Consider the following 22482-nt stretch of genomic DNA (forward strand, 5'->3'; position numbering starts at 1 on the left):
AGGTATATGTTAATGGCCCAATACATACTTTGGAGATTCTCTTAATACGATTACCTGTAGATGGAAGTTTCTGTCCCACCTAGTCCCCAAACCATTCACTACCGCCAAAACACACAGAGGCCTATGCTAATTATAAACTGTTTGGCCTATTATCTCAGGATTACTATTAGCTAGCTCTTACAGCTTAAATTAACCCATAATTCTTATCTAAGTTTAGCCGTGTGACTTGGTACTTTTGATCAGCAAGTCATTCTTATTTTGCTTCCTCTGCATCTGACTGGTCACTGTACCTGCCTTTCCTCTTTCCAGAATTCTCCTAGTCTGGTCTCCTCACCTATACTTCCTGCCAGGCTACTGGCCAATCAATGTTTTATTAAACCAATATAAGTGGCAAATCTTTACAGTGTACAAGAGCATTTCCCACAGCAATTACCCAATGTTTTCCATTTGCCTATTTGAATGTGATCACTTCTTTTATTCTCCCCTTTACTGAGTTAGACCTTTTAATGTAAATATAATGGGCTAACAGTGGAAGTCTCTCTCTGCTACTTAAAGATGTCTTGATTATAAGATCCCAGAATCTCTGTTTTCTTTATAATTTTCTTTTCTCTGCCATCTGTTCTTGTTCAATATCTTTTGTCGCTCAGGTCAGTCATGGTCAAGTATTCCCATCTCCTGATTTATGTTGGAGAAAAACACTGACATCAGTGTACATTTACACTGTTTTGTATTCCAACAGAACATGAAGCTGCCCAGTGACCAATAAAGTAGTCAGCATGTGGCATCTTGGCAGAGGGAAGGTTGGGGAGAGAAGCCAACCCAAGGAAGAATCCAAATAGCAAAGAGTACAAGGCTTTCTTGCGACATGCCTTCTTAATCTCCAGAAAACAAACACTGCTCTTTCTTAGCCCCTTTCCTCCCGGTTACTAGAGTGGTTTTATTAGCTGCTGAAGCTTCATCTGGATGCCAGGAAGAAAAACGTGGGCATTTGCATGTCTGCTTTGTTGATCAGAGTATCTGCTGAGGCTCCAAGGGCGGGAACGCAGCTTAGCAGGGACTATTCTCTGAGACTCTGGGGCAGCTTGCAGCTTTGTCCCAGGGCATGCAGAATCAGTCTCTGTGTTGGCTCTGTGGCTCTGGTCTTTCTGACAGCCAGCTCACAGCCTTCCTCTTTTTGTGTTTATTTTCAAGCAGTCAGATTTTCCCCCCCTTTTCAAATACAATTCCTTTAACCAGGCAGAAAGTGGACTGTGTATTCAGCTTTCTTATCACCGCCTTAACAAGGGAATGCACTCAACAGGGGTGGTCTGGGGTCTGGGGGTGACTTGTACCAGTGTTAATCGCTAAAAGACAGCACATGGCACAGATTCTTGTTGGGTCTACCAGCACATTTGCTTCCTTCAACTTTAAGTAATCTCACAATTTTATTACACTTATTACTGTATTGTGTGGGATTAGTGTGTGTGTGTGTGTGTGTGTGTGTGTGTGTGTGTATAAATCAGAAGATAATTTGTGGGAATCTGTTCTACCTCGCAGGCCCTGGGGATCAAACTTGTGTCATTAGACTTGGTGGCAAGAGCCTTTACCCATTCACCCATTTTGTGATATAAGCCCTTATATCAACTTATAACAACTAAATTACAGCAGTCATTCAGAAAAATATATGTAGTATACCTAGCTCAAAAGTATGCAGCTCAGTGAAAGCTTGCAGAAGACACCTGAGTATCTAGCGCCAAGGAAAGGAAACAGAATGGCCAGAGTTCGATTTCTTCCCTGATCACTCCTTAAGAGTAACCACCATTCTGATTCCTGCTCCGAATTCGTGTTGTCAGAGTCAAACTTTATATAGCTAGAATCAAACAACACATGCCCTGGGTGGGCTTTCTCACTCTTCTGCCTGGAGCACATTCTGTTGATTCTCATGACTATGTTTCCAGTTTAGAACTCTCGGGAACAGCCGGCTGCGAGTATCTTTGTGTCTTTTGATGAACATATGGAAATGTATACATGTGGTGTGCCTCATCTCCCAGGGTTAGGATAGCTTAGTGGGACGTGTGCACACTCAGCTCCAGGTGGGTCTATGAGGCAGCTTTCCTAAGTAGTTGTACCAGTGGTTTCACTAGGATTTAGCGTGGAGATAGTAGTAGCTTAACTTTCTGTGGTTCTTCATATACCAATTTGTTTGAATTCTCTAGATTAAATGATATTTTCTGTGATTTAGATTTCTTGGAGTAGTAATAATGATACCCAAATTCTCTAGCCCCCTTTGAAGTATGTCTTTGTCTAATTTTGTTTTAAAAGCTTTATTTACTTTTATTTTATATGTATGAGTGATTTGTCTGCATATCTGGTACCTGGAGAGAACAGAAGAAGACACTAGATCCCCTTTACTGGAGTTACAGAGGGTTATGAGCCACCATGTGAATGCTGGGAATTGAACTGAGTCCTCTAAAAGAGTAGCCCATGCTCTTAACCACAGACCCATTTCTCCAGTCCATACCTGACTTATTTTTAGTTCATTGGCCTTTTGTTTCTACAACAAGATTGCATTAAACTCATTTGCCTTGTGTTGCTAGGTAATGGGATTCAAAATAATAAATTATACGCCTTTCATGCGAAAGAATGATAATGAACTGGGGGAGACAACAGTGTTGACAGATATTTTTGATTTGTTTTATTCAAATTTGAAAAGCTACTTCCTTAATCTAGTATTTGTAGATTCGGTAAAGAAATCTGTTAATATGTGACTGAGCTCATTCATAGCTTCTAGTCCTTTTTAAATGATGGATTCTTCAAAATAAATCTTCTTAAAGGTGGGCAGACAAACCTTTAACTTATACAATAGAAAAGTCATTCTGTATTTTTAAACTGTTTCTTATGAAAGGGATAATCATCAATTTTAATCTAGTTTTATTAGTTTGATTCTTGTTCTATACTCTCTGTAATTGATTATTTTTTAATTTTTAAAATTTAAAATGTTTTAAGTTCAGTCTTTTCTGATATGCATTTTGGCAATTTGAACATGTTCCATATTTGTCTTTTGGGGCTAGCACATAATTTCATTGATGTATTCAAGGGACAGCGCTTGGTTCCAGGCTTCCTTTCTCAGTGTAGCGTTCATACTGTCTGAAGTTGCTGCTGCCTTCACACATAGTGTGGTCCCCTAAGGAAGAGCGGATGACTGACAGATCTCTGTGTCTGAGCTTACATCCTCACCATGGAGTGCATGTTCACTTACTTGTATTTGACTCTAACCTTACACCTGATCCACCGCAAATGCTGTTCACCTTTTCCTCACAAACACATTCTTCCCACTGCATTTGCATCTTGGTGAATGCCTTTTTATGTTTATGATCACTGCAGCCATTTTCTAGACACTGGTGAATACCTCCTACTCCCAACGTCTTAGGGTTTTCTCCTCATCAGTGTTGCATGGCTCCCTCCTGTAGTACCTTCTGGTTAGGACCATCAGCCCATAAATAATGACATGGAGACTTGTTATCGATTATAAAAGCTAGTTTCCAACTAGCTCTCTAACTTAAATTAACCAATATTTTAAAATCTATGTTCTGCCATGTGGCTCATTTCCTCATCTCCATACTGTATGTCCTATTTCCCCCCGCATCTTCCTGGTGAATCTGCCTTTCCTCTTCCCATGGTCCCCTCTCTGCCTGGAAGTCCCGCCTATTCTCTTCTGCCTAGCTATTGGCTGTTCAGTTCTTTATTTCACCAAGCACAACAACACATCTTCACACAGTGTACAAATATACTACAACACCTCCTGCTTTAGCCTACTGATCCTGTCCAGAGTTAGACACTCATTGTTCCTCACCTGCAGCTGGACTATTGCCTGGCCTGCCTGGCTGCAATGTCATCCTCGTTAGTCTATTCATATGGCTACTGTCAAAGCCGGCTTTGAAATACCCAAGTGATCTTGTTGCTTTTAGAGTTCTTTGGCCTAACATGGGAGATGTCTCCTGCTGATTTTCCCAGGTGCACTTGCTACCTTGCTGCTCAAGTTTCCTCTGTTTGTAGTGTCACCCACAGTAGCCTGCATGCTCTTCCCGGTTCTGTGCTTCAGGCTGGCACAGTCATTCGTTTAGTGTTTTGTTCTGCACTGCTTACAGAACGGCTTCTTCTCACTGCCTAAGATTCACTTGCTCTGAACTCCTGTATTTGCAACAGCATGGATGAACCTGGAGGACATTGTGTTAGGCAAGATCACAGACAGAAAAAAGCAAATACACGATAATCTCATTTTTTGTATGTATTCTAAAAGAAGTCTAAAATTTAGAAGAGTGTTTTGTACTGGTTGCTAGGAATAGGGCATGAAGTAAATGATAATAAATTAATTAAGGGATACAAATTATAGTTTTAAGATATATAAGTTCTGGGTATCTAATTACAGTATGGTAGTGATAACTGGTAGTAATGTATTGCTCACTCGGAATGAACTAGGAAAATAGATATTAAGTAATCCTACAATGTACACATATGTGATGATTAGGTATAGTGAAAGTGGTGCTAATAAATTTAATTGTAGAAATTATTACATGATGTGTGTTGTGTGTGCATCATATTATAGGCCTTGGATATATGTTAATTTATTTATCGTTTATGCCATCAAAGGCATAAATAAATTAACTGATAGATTAGCTTTAAACACTTTAAGATGAGGATTTTCTTTTACACTGTAACTTCATTTTAGTTTCTATATAATTTAAAAAATTACTTATTTTATATATATAAATGTTTGCATGCATGCATGCATATCTATCACATGCATGTAGTGATCACAGAGGCCAGAAAAGGGCAGCAGATATTCCTGTAGTGGGAACTGCAGATTGTTTGCCGCCATGTTGGTGCTGGGAACTGAACCTGGGTCCTCTGCAAGAGCAACAACTGCTCCTAAGAGCTGAGCTACCTCTCCAGCCCTCAGTTTCTATAAAAAGTTCTTTGTCTACACTTTTGGTTTGAGAACTTTCTCTTGACATTCCCAGCCCTTAATCAACATAATACTTGATGCATAACATAGCCTCAATAATCGTCAGTTGAATGGTTGAATTAACTGATAGCTTAGAGCATCCTGTTTTTACATTATGTGATCTTTAAAATCTCTACATATACTTCATTTTCTTTGCCAGGGTTAAAATTCGTATGTTACTCTCTCTACCAGCTTGTGTAGATGTGTAAGGTCTTCTCTTTTCTTTGCAATCCCATCTGCGAGTTTCTTCATCAGCTGGAAGCATTTAACGCCTACTAGACTTGGAAATCCTGTGTGTGTTTTTTTCTCTGACACATTTAGAAAAGATATTAAATAAGTGTCAGTCATTGAGGAGCCGAATTCTGTATGCCTGTCTATCCAGGGTCATCCCCACTTGACCTTGATACTGAATAAATACTTTGAACTAGTTTGGAGTAAGGATAAACAGACAGCCTACGAACCCATAGTATCATCAGTTAAAGTAGCCACTAACACCCACAGTGGGCTTTAATTTAGAATAATGATGGCCGTCTATCCAGGAGTATATTTGGCACATTAAGTATATAATGTGCAGTATCATTTGTGAGCAATGACTTTGCCTTCTCAAATGCTCTTGGAAGCCTCTACCTTTCCCCCTTTCTATACACTGTCATAGTGTATGAATTTTACTATGATTACAGATCCTGTCCTTGCTTGCAGGTCTCACAGAGTTGATGTTTGAGGTACTGGTACTCATTCAGGATTCTGTCATTGCCTTAGGTAGGGATGACAAAGCCAAACACATTTGTACTCTTAAAAACCCCAATGTCCTTATAGCACTAAAGTTATACAGCTTATTAAGATATGCCTAGCCACCACCAAAGCAAAGGAAATGATGTTTTTCAACTTTAACCTCCTTTGCCGTGACTTAGGTACACTATTTTCCACCTGAATAGTGCCAATATCATTCTAAATAAAGAACTATGCATGGCTACTTAGAGGAACTTATGTAATATGTGTTCTGATTATGTTGTCTCACACAGATAGTCTCGCGAGGCTCTTTCTGAACATTTATGTTTTTGTGAGTGTGTCTCACAGCCTGTGCATCCTTTCTATTCATTATGTTCCTCATGCGATTTACAACTTCATGTGTCCTAATGTGACTTCCACTGGTGAGTGCCGCTGTAAACCAGGGATATGAAAATCACCAAGACCATCGCAGGATGAAAGCTACGTACTATTTTTGATAAAATGTAAGGGATGATCCATTATATTGTCTATAATTATTTACTGCTTTCCATAGACATTCCATTTCTTACATCCAGTGGCTGCTAAGATTGGATGAAGCTGGCAGGCTCAGGCGTGTATGGCCACAGGTTGTGTTCCATGTCTGCTGTCTTGTAAGAAGGTCGGCAGAGGTATCATTATCTCCCTTTTCACAGACGGAAAAACAGATACCAAAAGAATGCGTGCCTCCCATCTTGTAATCCTAATGTTAGAGCCAAAACTAGGACCCAGACCACAGATAAGGGGGGAAGCATGGGATGCTAAGAAATCAGGAATTGTCTTTTCTAGGGTATTTAATGAACCTGAGCAGTGAGTTGGCAGCTGCTCTAGTTGCCCTCCCCACAATTTGTAAGGAAGCTCGTCTCCAGAAAGCCTGCGTGGGGCAGAGCACAGCTTTTGTTTTTGGAAGGGAAGGAACTAAAAAACACAGTGACCCAAGCCATTTATTAATCCCAGCAGCAATGTCCTAGACAAGCAGAGTGTGGTAGAAAACAAAACAAAACAAAACAAAACCAAGAATGTTTGTAGTGAGTAGACCTACATTTAGATCTCCGTTCATTCACCAGTCTCTTTATCCTCCACTAAGTATCTGCTTAGTTAGTTAGCATTGGGCAGCTAATGATGAACTTCAGCCAAAGCTGAGATTTATAGTAAGTAAGGTGCTGTATAGAAGTACTTCATAGGCTGTGTCATACATACATTCAGACTCCATTCTTAAATAACGAATAAAACCCTTACTGAACAGGAAAGAATGCAAATTTGTCAAGATGAGGCTGACTAACAGGTTATAAAAGACACAGTGTATCCACTTTGTTCTGCCCCTCGCCTGAAGATACTTAGTGTTTTTGACATCTCATCTTTCTCATTTTGAAAAATGAGATAACAATCACATTTATCAAATCTTTGTGGATTTTGTAAAAGATGCTGCACATGACACGCATGAACTAGTACAAATGTCCACGCCCCTCGACAGTTATTTCAAAGAAAATTTGTGGAAGTAATTATGATTAGCACGATTAACAAAAATCCAAAGACAGATACTGGGGTTCAACTTGAAAGTCAGAAAAACAAAACAGTCAGCTACTGGCTCTTATCTCCACCTCAGCTGGAAATGGCGGTCCTGCCTCCAGGAATCCTCAGGATGAGATGGAGCCTGAGAGCTGTCTCCTCCTGCCTTATATCCCTCTCTAGTGCTAGAATTAAAGGTGTGCACCACTACTGCCTGGTTTCTATGGCTAACTAGTGTGGCTACTGGGGTTAAAGGTGTGTGTCACCACTGCCTGGTCTGTAAGACTGACCAGTGTGGCTGTTTTACTCTCTGATCTTTAGGCAAGTTTTATTTATTAACATACAGCACTGAACTAATGCGTACATGCCAGTATTCAGCTTACTTCCCCCACTCTTTGAGAGTTATGTTTGTATAAAGAAAAATCATGACAGTATAGAGAATTCTGTTTTACTAGTTTCTAATGTCTTAAAATTTGTTCAAGCAAAAAGATCACATTGATGCATCACTATCAACTACAACTAATGGAATGGCCTTTATTTGGCTTTACCAGGTTTGCACAATGCCTTTATTCTGCTTTAGGATCCTGTCCAGAGAATGACATTGCATATAATTATCATATGTTCAGTTCTAATCCAGTCTAGTCTATGACAATTTATCGATAATTTTTTCTTATTTTACAAACCTGGATGATCTTGTTGAATGGAGCCCATGTATCTCATGGAACTTTTCCTGAGCTGCTCTTATTTTGTTTTTCATCATTAGACAAGGGTTCTGGGTCTCTAGCGAGTACCCCAGAAGTGACACCTTTCTGTGTGCCATAATGTATCCATGTGACATCACTGATAACATCAGCCAGCCTTCATCACTTGGTTAAGGTAGTGCTTGACAATCTTTTCACTGCATCCTGAGCAGTTTTAACCAGCCATTTAATCATTATTTAGCATCTCGTCTCTGTCTGTGATAGCCTCCATGAGAATTACTTCAAAGTGTCATATTCACAGAAATAGCCTTGCTGATTGCCCACACTAAGGCACTTTCATACTTCATTTGCTATAATCTTTTACATCTTGTTTCATTCGTATTTTCATTGCTTGAAACCGATTTATTTCTATGTTTGCTTAGTTTATTATTTGTCAAGAAATTTCCTGGCCCCTAACACGATCTTCAGGAGATCAAGGGTCTGGTGGGGTTGCTCATAGCTGTACTCTTGAATTCTAACAGAAGGGCTAGTGTATACTAAGTTTATAGCAACTATTTGCTGGGTAAATATCAGGGAAAAAATATAGAATAGGTTCATTAGCATTTCTGAAATAGAAAAAGGTAGTTGAATGGTGAAAACTTTAATTTAGTGTTTTTAATTCACTTGGGTTATTTTAACGAAAAGTTAAATGCAAATATTGCTATCTGTGGAAAATAGGTTAACGGAATATTAGTAATTCAAGATGCCTGACGATGTGCTTAATAATGCGTCAGAGTTCTTTGGGAGCTATATGGCTGTGATGACTAACTTTACTTACCACCTGACACACTCTAGACGCGCCTGGACAGCAAGCCTCAGTGAAGTGTTGTCTAGGCTGGCCTGTGGGCACATCTGTGGGGGAACTGTCATTATGTTATTATGGAGGGGAAAACCCACCCACTGTGGGTGGCACCATTCCCTAGAGAGGGCATTTCTAACTCTCAAAGAGCGGGGAAGAGAGCTGAATACTGGCATGTACGCCTTAGTTCAGTGCTGTCTGCTTTTGACCATGGGTGTCATGTGAGCGTGTGCTTTGTGTTTCTGTTCCATTGATTTCCCTGCAATGCTGAATGGGAACCTGGAATTTTGAGCCCAAAGAATTGTTTCTTCTCTTGTGGGAGATTAGTTGAAGGTGCGCTACATTTGTTTACGTTGTGGGACATTTGTTTAATGATGCAAAGATGTGCTGCATTCTAAGTTGTAAAGCTGGTACGTTGCCTGCCTGAGACACCTGATTGGTCTAATAGAGAGTTGAACAGCCAAGATCTGGGCAGAGAAAGGATAGGCAGGGCTGGCAGACAGAGAGAATAAATAGGCGAAATCTAAAAAGAAAAGGGGAGGTGTGAGAAAGGAGAAGGAGAGAAGGATTCCAGCCACCCAGACACACAACCAGCTATCCAACTATGGAATAAGAAGGAAAGTAAGATATATAGAATAAAGAAAGCAAAAAACCAGAGGCAAAATGTAGTTAAAGAGAAATGGGATAATTTAAGTTAGAAAAATTGGCATGAAGCAAGCCAAGCTAAGGCCAGGCATTCATAAGTAAGAATAAGTCTCTGTGTATTTATTTGGGCGCTGGGTGGCAGACTCCCAAAGAGTTAAAAAAAAAAAACCTACATTTTTCCTTTAAGTTGATTTGTCATAGTATTTAATATCAGTAATAGGAACCAAATCTAAGTCAACATATATGGCTGACCAGTGACACCTCTCCACCATTGTGACCTTTACCTGCAAACTGTTTCCTCTCCTATCGTAGGACTTCAGAATCTGCAGGACTGTACAAATTCCCCATGTCCTTGTTTACTTCAGCTGACTGCTTAGCACCTGCACCTGCTCACGCAGTCCTTTTTGCCCCAAGGGAGCATACAGGTAATATGTCTTCTTTCTATGATCAAAAGTAAGAGTGTTTTTCCCTCCCGCTTCTTCTCAGGACTTAAAATCTCCAGCCCAGAGAGATGAAATCGCAGGGGCCCGGGCCACCTTGAAGGAGAACTCCCCGCTCTTGCATTCGATTTGTTCAGCTTGTTTGGAACATTCCGATGTTGCTTCGCTCAAAGCCAGTAAGGACACAGTCTGTGAAGAGATTCAGAACGCTCTTGATGTCATTTCAAATGCTTCCCAAGGCATCCCCAGCGTGTCTGCGACTTCGGAAACTCAGGCGGCAACCCTGGGAAGTGCCCTTGATGAGCTGGAGGTAAGTGGAGAGAACCAAAATGTGACTTAAAGTCTCAGTACGAGTAAGCAGAAGCAGACTTCCGGTTCATAAGTGGGAGTTTAGAGAACCGGCTTTTATCAATCTGTAATCAGTCTCAATGACCTTCTTGGGCCTTTCTGTGAATTGACAGCAAGATTTCCTATCGGCGCACTTAGCATTCCTCCGCCAGTGAAGCCTTTAAGTGGGAATTGCCTGAGATCCAAGTGAAGATTTTATGTAGATCAACTTCTAAAGTGGAGGATTTATTTACTGTACGAAATTTATCAGCACTGTTGTATGTGCTCGAGAAATATATCCGGTCACTGCCTCTGACAAGGGCTTATATTTTAGCGAAAGCGTGTAGGCAAAAAGCACACAAGTCATTATAAACAACCAAATCGCATATCATGGTATAAAGGGGTGAGGTAGCCTTAAAGATCTGAGGGGTTTAAGCCAGGAGCAGATGGAGATTGGGAACATAGCAACGCCACGGCCCCCGTGTTTGTGACGTCATAGAAGCCAGGAACCTGGGTGGAATCAGCAACAGGGCAAGTTCACAGACCAGGGTAAAGAGCCAATGGGATCAGGCTACAGAAGGCTGCACTGGCCTTTCCTCTGAGAAACTGGGACTCTATAAGGCTTTAACACACTGAGACTCATGCCTTACAGGAACGATGTTAACACCACGTGAGCACAAACTCAATGTAAACAAGGTGAGAAGCTGGGAACCAGGCGGGAGGCTATGGTAGGAACCTGAGCTCCCCTTGTCCCTTACACGCACCACCCCACTCCATCGCATGCGGTCACGACAGCCGCAGCAAAGCCTCAACTTTGTCAGTGGGAATCAGCTGGATAAAAATAGAATGGATAGATGTGTGGGACGTGAGCAAAGGGAGGAATCGTAGTGGGCATCACACACCGAGTCCTCTAGCAACACAGGGTGGAGTTCATGATCTGAGATGCTATTAGGAATTAATAACTGGGCAGCCGAGAGACAGAATGAAGTCTGCCTGGGGATCAGATCTACAAAGCTTGGGCCGACTGACAATTGATATTTAGAGGGCGTTGGTTTTTAGAGTTTGCCTTACTAGGCTGAAATATACAGGCCTTTCTGCATCTTTCAGTTGGTGAGCGGAGGGCACCAAATGGTGAAGACCACAAACTGGAGTTAGCAGTGTGGATCTGTATAGTGAAGCTAGACTTGGCCACAATTGGACTGTAGGCTCTGCTTGGAAGGGCGAGGAGCGCTCATACATCTTATATAACATGGACGGTTAATTTTAAAGTTTAATTGAGGAGCTCTGTAGAAGAGGTTTTCATTAACCACAGGAAGGCTGTGGGTAAAACCTGGTCATAAACGGATGAGAAACCCAATTTTGAGCAAGTTGAGGGATTTATCCGGCCTTCAAGTATGTTATCAGTGAGCGCTGGCTATCCTGGTCCAACACCAAGGCTCCTTAGTGGGAGTTAATATGGTGTGAGGTTTAAAGATAAAAATTTAGAGCCTTCATTCTTGGGTTTATAGTTCGGCTGTGATACTTGCTATGTTTGTGACCTTGGCAACAATATTTATGGACCTCTGTCCTGCTTACAAGTGCCCAGTAGCAACAGCCCGGTGTTATCAGATGAAATGAATTCATAGTACAGGCATGGTTGTTCAGAGCAATGCATAGTAAATATTCAACCTCAACATCATTATAGAGACTATTTGGAAGCAGATTTTTTTCACAATGAAAAAGATGTTTGTAATTAAAACAACTAAGGTCTTACTGATAACGTAAAAATCAGCACAACTTAAATAATGTCTGTATGGCTCTTATTAATTTCATAGTAAATTCATTAGATAACTAATACTAAGTTTAAGATTACTTGCTTTCCCTTTAGTTACATGTCTTTAAACAGGGTCTTCACTTTTAATTCTATATTATTAGCTGTATTATTGTATATATTTATATCCATGTGAAAAATGAATAAAATATCTAGTTATATGCAGAGTTTAGGAAATTTTCCCTGATAGGTTAAAAAAAATAATCTCCCATCATCCAATGTTCGCTCTCTGTAAAGAACACACAATTCTCTTGTGTGTTATATGCTTATCTGGATGTCCTGTTTTTTAAGATTGAAAATCTTCTTTTCTGGGACCATCCACAGATACTAAAAGAGAGCAGCTAGATACCAGTAAAGTGTTAGACTCTAAATAAATAACATATAAAACTTGGGGACCAAAATACATGGTAAACTCAATAGTAGTTCGAAGAGCTTGGGGAGTTGATCAATTATTTTATTCCAGGTAGCAAAGGGAATGGTGTGACCACTGTTAAATATGTTAATGTTCATTTACTGGAGGAAGGAGCCATTAGAGGCCATGGGAAGTCCTAGTCATGCATGTCTTGTTCTTGTCCCTTTCACACACAGTCCTGTCTAAAATATGTTCTGTTGAAACCTTGTCACTCTGGTCAACTAATGTTCTTAATAATACCGTTAGTTTTCCCATAGCAGTCTGTAAGTCACATTCTTAGAGGGATTTTATCTCAGTCACCAGTGGCTGTGACCTGAGGAATCACGGACATTCTCAAGTGGACCAGCTGTTCGATGTCCTTGGGTCCTGCCCCTGTCTGCTGGCTCCTGCTGTTCTCACCCCTTGTAAGCCAGACTACTTCAACTAATGGACTTTGATGGCGAAGAGGGGAGTTGAGTTGGAGGCCTTTAACCTTGACTGGGCTGTTTTAAGATTTCACAGGTTTCCTTTACTGGCTCCCCACACCAGTGCTTGGGTTTAGATGTGACCTAGAATGTAACTAGACTGTGTGTGGTCTGCCATGTGACATAGACCGTGTGTGCTTTTCTGCTTAGGAGGTTTGGTTTCTTGACTTCCTTCAAAAACAAGGAATAATGTCAAAAGAACTGTTAAACAAGATCCTGGTTTCTCTCGCAACACAGGAGCTTGACCTGTCTATATGCTTTGATGTTCACCTTTTTCTTAGAGGTCAGCTCTGAAGATGCAAGCTTACCCACTGTGAGGAGTCAGGACATCTGCAGACAAATGGTAACTTGGTCTTAATGTGCAAATCCTAGGCCTGACATGTGGGCGTGTTTGCTATACTGCAGCAGTGGGCATAGAAAAGCACCTGTCCAGGGTACTTGATTATCTAGTAGCTGGGGAGTAGGCTTTCAGAGAGATGCCCCAAGTTGAATATGTGTGTGTGTGTGTGTATACACAAATATGTTATATAGAATATGTATATATATATATAATATAATAAATTATAATACCATTTGGTGTAGACAATGAAAAGGTAGTTTGCCCTCCTCATACTTATTTTCCTTCCAGATAGTTGCATCCAAAAGAAAACTACTGTATTCCACTTTCTACTTTGCTCCCCTGTTAAAATAAAAATGGTGGTTTACATATGTTCCACTCCTGAATGCATATACAATTTATACAATATCTTCTATTAAGATGGTTAGCAATCTGTAGCTATTACTTGGCAGATGTCTTGAGACATAAACTCTCATCCTTTCGATTGAGAGTTTTTTTCTTGTTTGTTTTTTTTCTAAATGAATCCAGTCTTTAAAGTAAAAATAAAATAGTTCTAGATGACTAAAATGTTTTGAGATTTACTTATACATATTTATGTTTTAAGTATGTATTTATTTGGGTGTGCAGGGGCATACACATATACATACATACATACATATGTGTGTGTATATATGTATGCACAGCAGGGAGCATCAGGAGTCTCCTCTACCAGTCTTCACTATTGCTTTGAGGCAGAAGCTCTCCCTAAACCTGGGGCCCTCATTTTCTTGGCTAGATGTGAAATCAGCAAGTATAATGGATCTTCTTGTCTCCGATCCCCTCAGAGTGGAATTGGGATTACTAGTGCGTGTTAGATGCTTGGCTTGTTAAGTAGATGCTGGGATCTGAACTCTGGTCCTCATGCTTGCTCAAGCTCTCCTAACTGCTGAACTGCTTCTCCAGCCCTTCCCACTAAACATTTGACATGAATTAGTCACTTGATTATTACAATATCATCATTGAAAATTTTGTATTTGCTTTACAGAAAATAAGCTGTGTATATTTCTCATCAGGAAGCTAGTATATAGAATATACTATATATAGGTAATATATAGACCCTAGAATGGGTCTAGCTGTTCTTATTCCAGAAGAATTTTCAGATGTGCTTGTGTTGAGTTTTCCTAGGTAGAACTTAATGTGCTCAATCAAAATTCAGCATAATATATGCTAAGGTTCTTACTCTATATGAATCATCAGAAAAGTTATAAATGTAACAAGTCTTCCTGGTGGATTAAACACTGTCTATGAGCCATTAAGTAGCAATAGTCTCTATTTGGAAAGTGCTTCTTGTAATGGGGTGGAACTTTCCAGAGGAATGGGCAGGTGGAATTGTATAGCACATCTTTCCAAAGTGTTAAACAGATTTGTGTTCAGAGACGTTCCCACAAAAGACCTCATTTATCCCCAAAGTTTTCCAAATTGATCCTCCACTGAGACATACTTGGTTTCTCACTTCTGTTTGAGGTGACTGCTATAAGCAGTAAATAGCAGAGGTTGGAGAGGTGAGAGCCTGGGGAAGGGTCTTTTCAAGAACAGACACCTCGTATGGCCCATTTACTTCTGAACAAGCAAGCAAAAGACCTAACATATTTTCCCGAGAACCCAATTCTGTCTTAATAACTGAAATTTACCTGTAGTCAAAGATAGGACTTCACAACAAAATGCCTGAAAAAAGTATATCCAAGTTACAAATAATTGCCATAGCAGTCTGAACTAGATGAGACAGAATTTACTGAACATTTAACCTTTTAACAATAATTCTGTGAGTTAAATGGTTGCACTTTATATTATTTACAGGGAGCTATATTGGTGGAGGATCTGAAATAACCTTTGCTCTATTTTGCTCCTGCAAATATACTACTAGGAAATAAATGGGTGTAGTAAATATTCTGCTGGGAACCAGACTCATTAAATGTTTATAGTGTGAAAATGTATCAGAACACTTACTCAACAGCTACCACGCTAAAGCTTCTGTTTAATCTTTTATTCTGGGCCCTGGCTGGTTGTGGGTATGAAACTTGAGATTTACCAGTGAAGAAAATAGAAGCTGAATTAGAAGACTGTACAACCTAAATTGATTGATTTATTGGAAAGCTAATATGAATTATAGAGCGTTACCTCTGCATTTGTGACTGAATGAGAGCTGAGAAGTGTCACACTGTAGATGAATGGAATCTTGAAAATGTCATTAAGCAGGAAACTTTGCCAGTGAAAATTGCATTAAAAACTTGAAGTCCATTAATACATATTTCCTTTGTGTAGAAAGAAAAAAAAACAGGCATTATAGTCATAATAGAGTTATTAGCATCTGTTTTTAAGGTGATGATAATGAAGGACATATATGTAGTTATTTTATTTTCAGATATGCTATATTCTTTCCTTTACATATTTATTTACACATTTTGTTTTCCTTTTATTGATAATTTCATACATGCATATTGATCAAATCTATTTCCATTCTTTACCCTCTAATTCATGCCCTGTTCCCTGGACCACTCTTCCTTCCCAACTCCATGTGCTTTGTTCTTGTTTTTTTTTTAAGTCACTGAATTCCATAGTTCTTCCGCTATGTACCTGGGTGTACATAGAGGTGTATCAGAGCATGGGGAGCTTCTATGATACCACATCCCTCTAGAAAGTGTCATTCCACTCTCTACTGGCCATCACTTGGCAGTAGCCCCTTGGTTACTGGTGGGACTCCATGAGCTCCTCCCTCATCCATGCTGGGATTTTGTCTAGCTAGATCTTGTGTAAGCAGTCATGGCTGCTGTGAGATCATGTGTATAATGTCCCAGTCATGTCCAGCAGATAGTGTTTTGTTGCAGACATACACATCCACTGCCTCTTACAATATTTATGCCTCCTCTTCTGCACCATCCCTGAGCCTTGGGGTCAGAGGGCATGAGATATAGTTGTCCCATTTAGGACTGAGAACAGTTTCTTATTCTGCACATGTTGAGCAATTGTGGCTGTCTGTATTAATTACCATTTATCGCAAAGAAAACTTCTTTGATGAGTTTTGAAAGATGTATTAATCTATGGGTATACTAATAAGAACACAGGGGGCAGTTTATTATGCCCTTTTTATAGAATAATTGTAGAACAATAGTATTGTATTCTTCCCTAGGTTGTATAACATAGCTAGTCATAGATTTTGGGGGGGGGCAGTTAGTGGCATGATGTGGAATGGTCTTTCAATCCAATAGATAGTGGAATAGTGGTTGGTTATGCCCGTAACATTGTCCACCACTGCATCAGTAAGCCTATCTTGCCAGATCTATTGCTCTTGTAGTTTGCAGAGTTCATGCTTGGTAAGATTATTGATTACTTTTCCCCCTTGAATAAACCTTGCATGAAAGCTAACCAGCAGGGATAAAGCTTCCAGGTTGGTACCATCTTGATTTCTCTATGTTCTATGATTCATGTATACAGTATCTTCAGCAATAAGGTCTTACCATCAAGTTTTGAACAATAACAAAGAGCAATAGAAATAACTAATTTTTTAGGGGGGTGTTCTATGGTACCCCACTGACAATCATCTGGTAAGGAGGCATCCCATAATAGCACTAGGTGGTTTTTTTTTGATAGCCTATGTTAACTGGGAGAGGATTGCCCCTTCATTACAGGAGAGCCCCATTATTTAAACTCCATTTACATATGTACTGCATATATTTTAGGAAGCTTCCATAGAGGCGGCTTTTTGTATGGGTTTTCCAAATGACTTCAGTGTTAGTTATCCCTCCTTATATCCTCCTACCCGCCCCTTCCATCCCTACCTCACCGAAGCTTTCCTGTTCCATTATATGACTTTGTTTAGTTACAGCTCCAGATGCCTGGAACAATCACGCACGGCAGGTGCAGAGTGACTATCAACGACATAGTAAGCACATGCAAACCTTGCGCCTCTCCAAGTGTGATCACAGTAAATGCCATTTTTTCTTTCAAATTTCTCTCTTTTCTCCAACTGGAATTGAATATACTTAATAAGGAATTTAGCTTTGAATTGGGCCATGAGTTTATACCAAAACCAAGAAAGTATATTGAAGTGGTGCTTTGGCCAGAGTCTTTCTGTAATAAGGCAGCACAAAGAGAAAAAAAAAGTGTATCTATGCTCCTTTCTCCAAGGAGCTGCCCATCTTTCATCTCTGTTCTCTGAGTCTTCCAAGACAAGTTGCCTTTTATTATAAATAGTAATTTTGGGTGAACACAGTTCTTACTGTCTTATGTTTTCAGTGAAATGAAAAGCCAGACCTCTGTCAATTAAATAAGCACTACGGACTTGGGAAGAAAGTGACTGTCACTCATTTATCTAGAATTACTTCATTTAATTACTGTTTTAAAAAATGGTTTTGTTTCCAGAAATACAGCAAACCAAAAATAATTAAAGTGATGGATAAAATATTTTAAAATACATAATCCATCTGTTAAGGGATTTTTTTTAAAGGACACATATAAAGAAATATCAAATTCACACTAACCCAGTGACAGGATTGTATAGAAATTTATTTGTAGTTAAAGCCCGGGGTTTGAACTTTGAAAGACCAGACAAGGGCGAAAGACAAAACCTTCATTCTGCTAGCTGGAAGGCAACAAAGGAGACTGTGCTGGATGGCTTTGTGTGTCAACTTGACCCTAGCTAGAGCCGTCAGAGGAAGGAGCATCAGTTGGGGAAGTACCTACATGAGATCCATTTGGAAGGCGTTTTCTTACTTAGTGATTGATGAGGGAGGCAGTTCATGGTGTGGTACTTACTATCCCTGGGCTGCTGGTCCTGGGTTCTATAAGAAAGCAGGCTGAGCAAGCTATGGGAAGTAAGCCAGTGAGCAGTTCCCCTCCGTGGCCTCGGCAACAATTCCTGCCTTCTGGATCCTGCCCTGTTTGAGTTCCTGTCCTGACTTTCTTCAATGATGAAGAGCAGGGCTGAAGTGTAAGCCAAATAAGACCCTACTTCCCCAACCTGCCATTTGGTCATGGTGTTCATCACAGTCATTGAAACCCTAACTAACTAAGGCTCCCTTTACAAGGAGCTGGAAGTTCTTAATGTTTGATCATCTTGCTGGATGAATAAGGAGACCACTAGCCCATGGCAGGGAATAGTCAGAAAAACTGACTAGCTTAGCCTCGGCTCTGGGTAGCACAGAAGACCGTACCCACACACCCAGCCCCCATGCCTCTGAAGAACAGAATGTACCTGGAAATTTTCTAGCCAGGATCCTATCCTTATGTGGACTTTGGGTCAGAATTTATATTACCTGTGTAGCCTCTTTAAGCTCAGCACAAAAATCTAATTTAAAGTTGTCCTATCTCAGCAATACCTCAAGGGACCTGGCAGAGGCAAACTCAGATTCGTACTGAACTTTATGCCCAGTCTTCAAAAACTCCTAATCCATCTCCAAAGAAGATAAATTCTCATAACACACAGATAAAGTTAGCCATTGTGAGTGGCACTGTCAGGACAGACTGCAGAGAAAGTCCTTTCCACTGCACACGCACAGAGCACAAGATACTAAATGTAAATTAGCTCTGTTAAATATACACGGCTCTCCCCCTAATACAACTATAAATGTGTTGAAGGAATAAAAGAATTCAAAAATTGAGCAGACAGTATTACCTAAAATGAACAAAATAATTATGTTTATCAGTTGATTAGGCAAAGTAGGATCATGTGCAGGATTAGTATCTCTGAATCTCTGAAAACATATTTAATAATGCTGCTTGCAATTTTCCACAGACACAGAAATAGAAAACATTTTGGAAAAGAAAGTTAGTATACAAGACGGTGCATCAGGTTAAAAATATTAGAATATGAAGTCTAGAAGAAAGAGAGCTTCTAAGAATCTTCTAGGACAGTGTGGTCCCCAACCTTGCTAACGCTGCGACTCTCTAATAGTTCCATGTTGTCCTGACCCTCAACCACAAAATTATTTTTGTTGTTACTTCAGAACTGTAATTTTACTACTGTTATAAATCATAATGTAAATATCTGATATGTGATGACCAAAGGGATTACGACCCACAGGTTGAGAACCACTGTTCCAGCACTTATGGAAGAGACCAGTATTCATATCTAATTCACATTATAAGCACCAAGTACAATATTAATAAGGAAATGCACATCTCCACAGATTATAGTAAAGCTGAAGAAGAAAGAATTTTCTTTTTAAACCTGTATATGGTGGCGTATGCCTGTGATCTCAACACTTGGGGATCTGAGGCAGGAGAAAGCCATGTTTGACCCACACGTGGCCTTAACACAGTGAAGCCCTCTCACAAGCAGGAAAATAAAAGATATATTCAGTAGCACAGCTGAATAAAGCTATTACAGCTATGTCAATATTTATGAAAGTAAATTGCTAATTTAATTCACCGAGGGGTTTGTATCAGTTCCATTTCATCATTACAACCCAATACTTCATGGAAACGACTTGAGAAAATATTTATTTTGGCTTAGGTTTCAGATATTTCAGACTGCCATGGCAGAAGGAACGTGGAGGAACAGAATAGTTTCCATCATGGTAGCCAGGAGGCAGAGGAGAAAGTTCAGGGTAAGGGATAACCCACAAAGGCATGTCCCCAGTGTCCTCCTCCCACTCCTGCCCTCCAGAGCTAACATCACTTTATGAACCTATCCGTTTAATAGATCAGAGAACGAGGACATGATTATCTTTTGAGGAACCACCGCAGACACGCTCAGAGGTGTGCGCCACTAATCAGTCAGATGTTTCTCAGTCCAATTCAGCTGACAGTCAAGATTAACCCTCACCAGGTTATAACACGCTGTTATCAATGATGCATGGGGGAGTTATCAAAAATGAACTATTGCTAAGTGGATGACTTTCCCAAAACCAGCATTTTATGGGCATTTTAAGGAAGGTATTGCATTGATAAGTGAAATTGTCTCATTATCTGGATCCTTTTTGAAAAGTCACATCTATATATCTTCAGGCTCATGAGCAATTACACTTGAAAGCAAAAACAAAGCACAGAAACCTAAGTGGAGAAGTAGTGGGAAAAAACAACACAAAGTGGAGGGATCTGTTTGGAGGGAAATGTATCACCCATGATGTTTATGGCAGGGAGGAAGACAGGCTGAAGGTATAATCTGTGTGATAAAAATGAAATGTAGATGAAACGGAAAAATTCCCTGGAAAACAGGAGTTGCACATAGATGCTTGATGTTGACGGATTAAGTAGAATCAGTTTTTACCAATGCAAAGTGTCCTGCAGGCACCTTTGCAGTACAGCACCCTTCTGGAGTATGTAAATATATTTCCATGGCAGTGGGATGAGAAAGGCTAAGGAAAAGGCTCTCAAGTTCACTATGTGAAGTTGGGAAAACCAGTACCAGTACGGCAGGTAACCAATGGTGTATTGGTTCCATAAGGAGGGACATTTGCATATTAACTCAATACTGGAAATAAAATGCAAACTCCGAAGTAGATTTGAGTGTTTTACTCATTATTGTTTAAAAGATAGATTGTGACAGTCCTTTCGTAAAGGCGATTTCAGTTCACCATTAGAATATCTACTGACTCGATTCAGGAAACGAACCATTTAACAGAGAGAAATACATTATCTCATAGACCAAGAAAACATCTGAGAACCTCAATGCAATTAAAACATCTAGAAAGCACAGGCAAAAGTGAACGTAAGGATTTCAATGAAATTCTTTGGTAGAGTTCAATCCTAAATTTAAGTTGGTGTAAGTATTCTCCTTAAGATTAGAAATGAGACTGTAAGGTACAAAGATCAATAAAGTGTTGATGTATTTAGCATGAATATCAGAACATAAAACTTTACCAAAAAGGTCCAAGAAGTGTGAATCCACTTCTTGTTTTTTGCCCTCATGTTAGGGCTAGCAAACACAGCAGACACATACTTTTAATGGAACAGGTAAGTTCCATTAAACTTAATGGTGAACCTATGGTGAGCTGTGAGAGACGAGATGGAAGGGCTCATGCCAAATTTAGAAGTGGCAGGAATGGGGAAGGTTTAAAACTACTGAGCACCTTCCTTTTCTGAAGCCAGATTGATACTGTATGCTGTTTTATTACTGTGTTTTATTCATCCATTGTCTTTACAAATGTTGTACTTAATGATATTTAACAAAATGCAGCAAAACCGGGTAAGTCCGAGTATAGACAAAGCAACGTTGTTTGTGCCCACCTGAGGTACTGCACTGGGTCCTTGGGCTTTGCATTTGTAGTTATTGTTCTTTAAAAATAATATGATGTTGGGATGCCCTGGGCGGCTCACAGAGCAGCCGCTAGTCCGACAAGGATGGCTGTGGGTCCCTGCAAGATCTCCAGGGTGGCAGCGCCATGCGGCCGGGGGAGTCAGGCAGGCGGTTACGGTGGATAAAAGGCTCACAGGACATAGTATTATTTAAAGAAGAGGGAGACATTTATTGCTTAAAGAAGAGGAAAACAGAGAGACACAAGAGAAACAGAGAGAAAAACAAAGACACTAGTGCACATGACAAGAGACAAACACAAGAGAGAGAAAGATGGTGATGAGGGAGGTCAGAAGTGGCTGTGGGCGTGGTTAGCTCTTAAAGTAGCCAGACCCAAAGGAATAACAGTAGTGCTCAGTACATCTGTTCATTTTGTTAGCATCAGATGGTCCTGTCCAGTCCATGGGAAAGAAATCACACACTTCACAGAGAAGCCAGCTACTCACCTGCCAAGGTGTATAACTTGCACGAGTGCAGCATGAATTCTAATTGATCTGATGACAAAAACCTAGAGTCAGATATCAGGGTAAATGCTGAAAGATCAAGGAAGTAAAGGAAACAGCCACTAGAGAGACTTCTTACCTCTACAGAATCCTCAAACTGAAGGGGTTGAGCTTCTGTTTCCTTCCACCTCATATTCCTCTCTCCTCCCAGTCAGATCACTTCCCGTCTCCACCTCCCTAGTATTGAGATTAAAGCCCTGAGATGCCAGTTGTCGGGCTCAAAGGTGTGAGTTCTGTTTCCCTCTCAGACTGGTTAAATCTTATCTAACCCATTAAATCTCCTCTAACCCAGTGTGGCCTTGATTCTGATCTTCCTGCTTCCACCTCCCAAGTGCTGGGATCAAAGGTGTGCCGCCACCAGGGCTTGGTCTCTCTGGTTAACTAGTGGCTGTCTCCATCCTCTTATCTTCAGGCAAGCTTTATTTGTTAGAGGACAAACAAATTCTCACCACACAAGAGGTCAAATGAATAGGAA

The 22482-nt window shown here is 40.2% G+C and overlaps 1 protein-coding gene across 3 annotated transcripts in view; it reads left to right on the forward strand.

The window, feature by feature from the left end:
- Positions 1-22482, forward strand: part of Ctnna3 (catenin alpha 3) — a 1405098-nt gene that overhangs the window by 284348 nt on the left and 1098268 nt on the right. For 2 of the 3 annotated variants that reach the window (XM_048451587.3, XM_087898188.1), the window contains exon 6: positions 9929-10192. In XM_048451587.3, the coding sequence (XP_048307544.3) occupies positions 9929-10192 (264 nt within the window). Of the gene's footprint in view, positions 1-9928; positions 10193-10736; positions 10906-22482 lie in introns of those variants that run through there. The other variant, XM_087898189.1, reaches the window with a different exon arrangement.

Source organism: Myodes glareolus, chromosome 18 (genome assembly GCF_982192425.1).
Source record: "Myodes glareolus chromosome 18, mMyoGla1.1, whole genome shotgun sequence".
In the NCBI taxonomy this organism is placed as follows: domain Eukaryota; kingdom Metazoa; phylum Chordata; class Mammalia; order Rodentia; family Cricetidae; genus Myodes; species Myodes glareolus.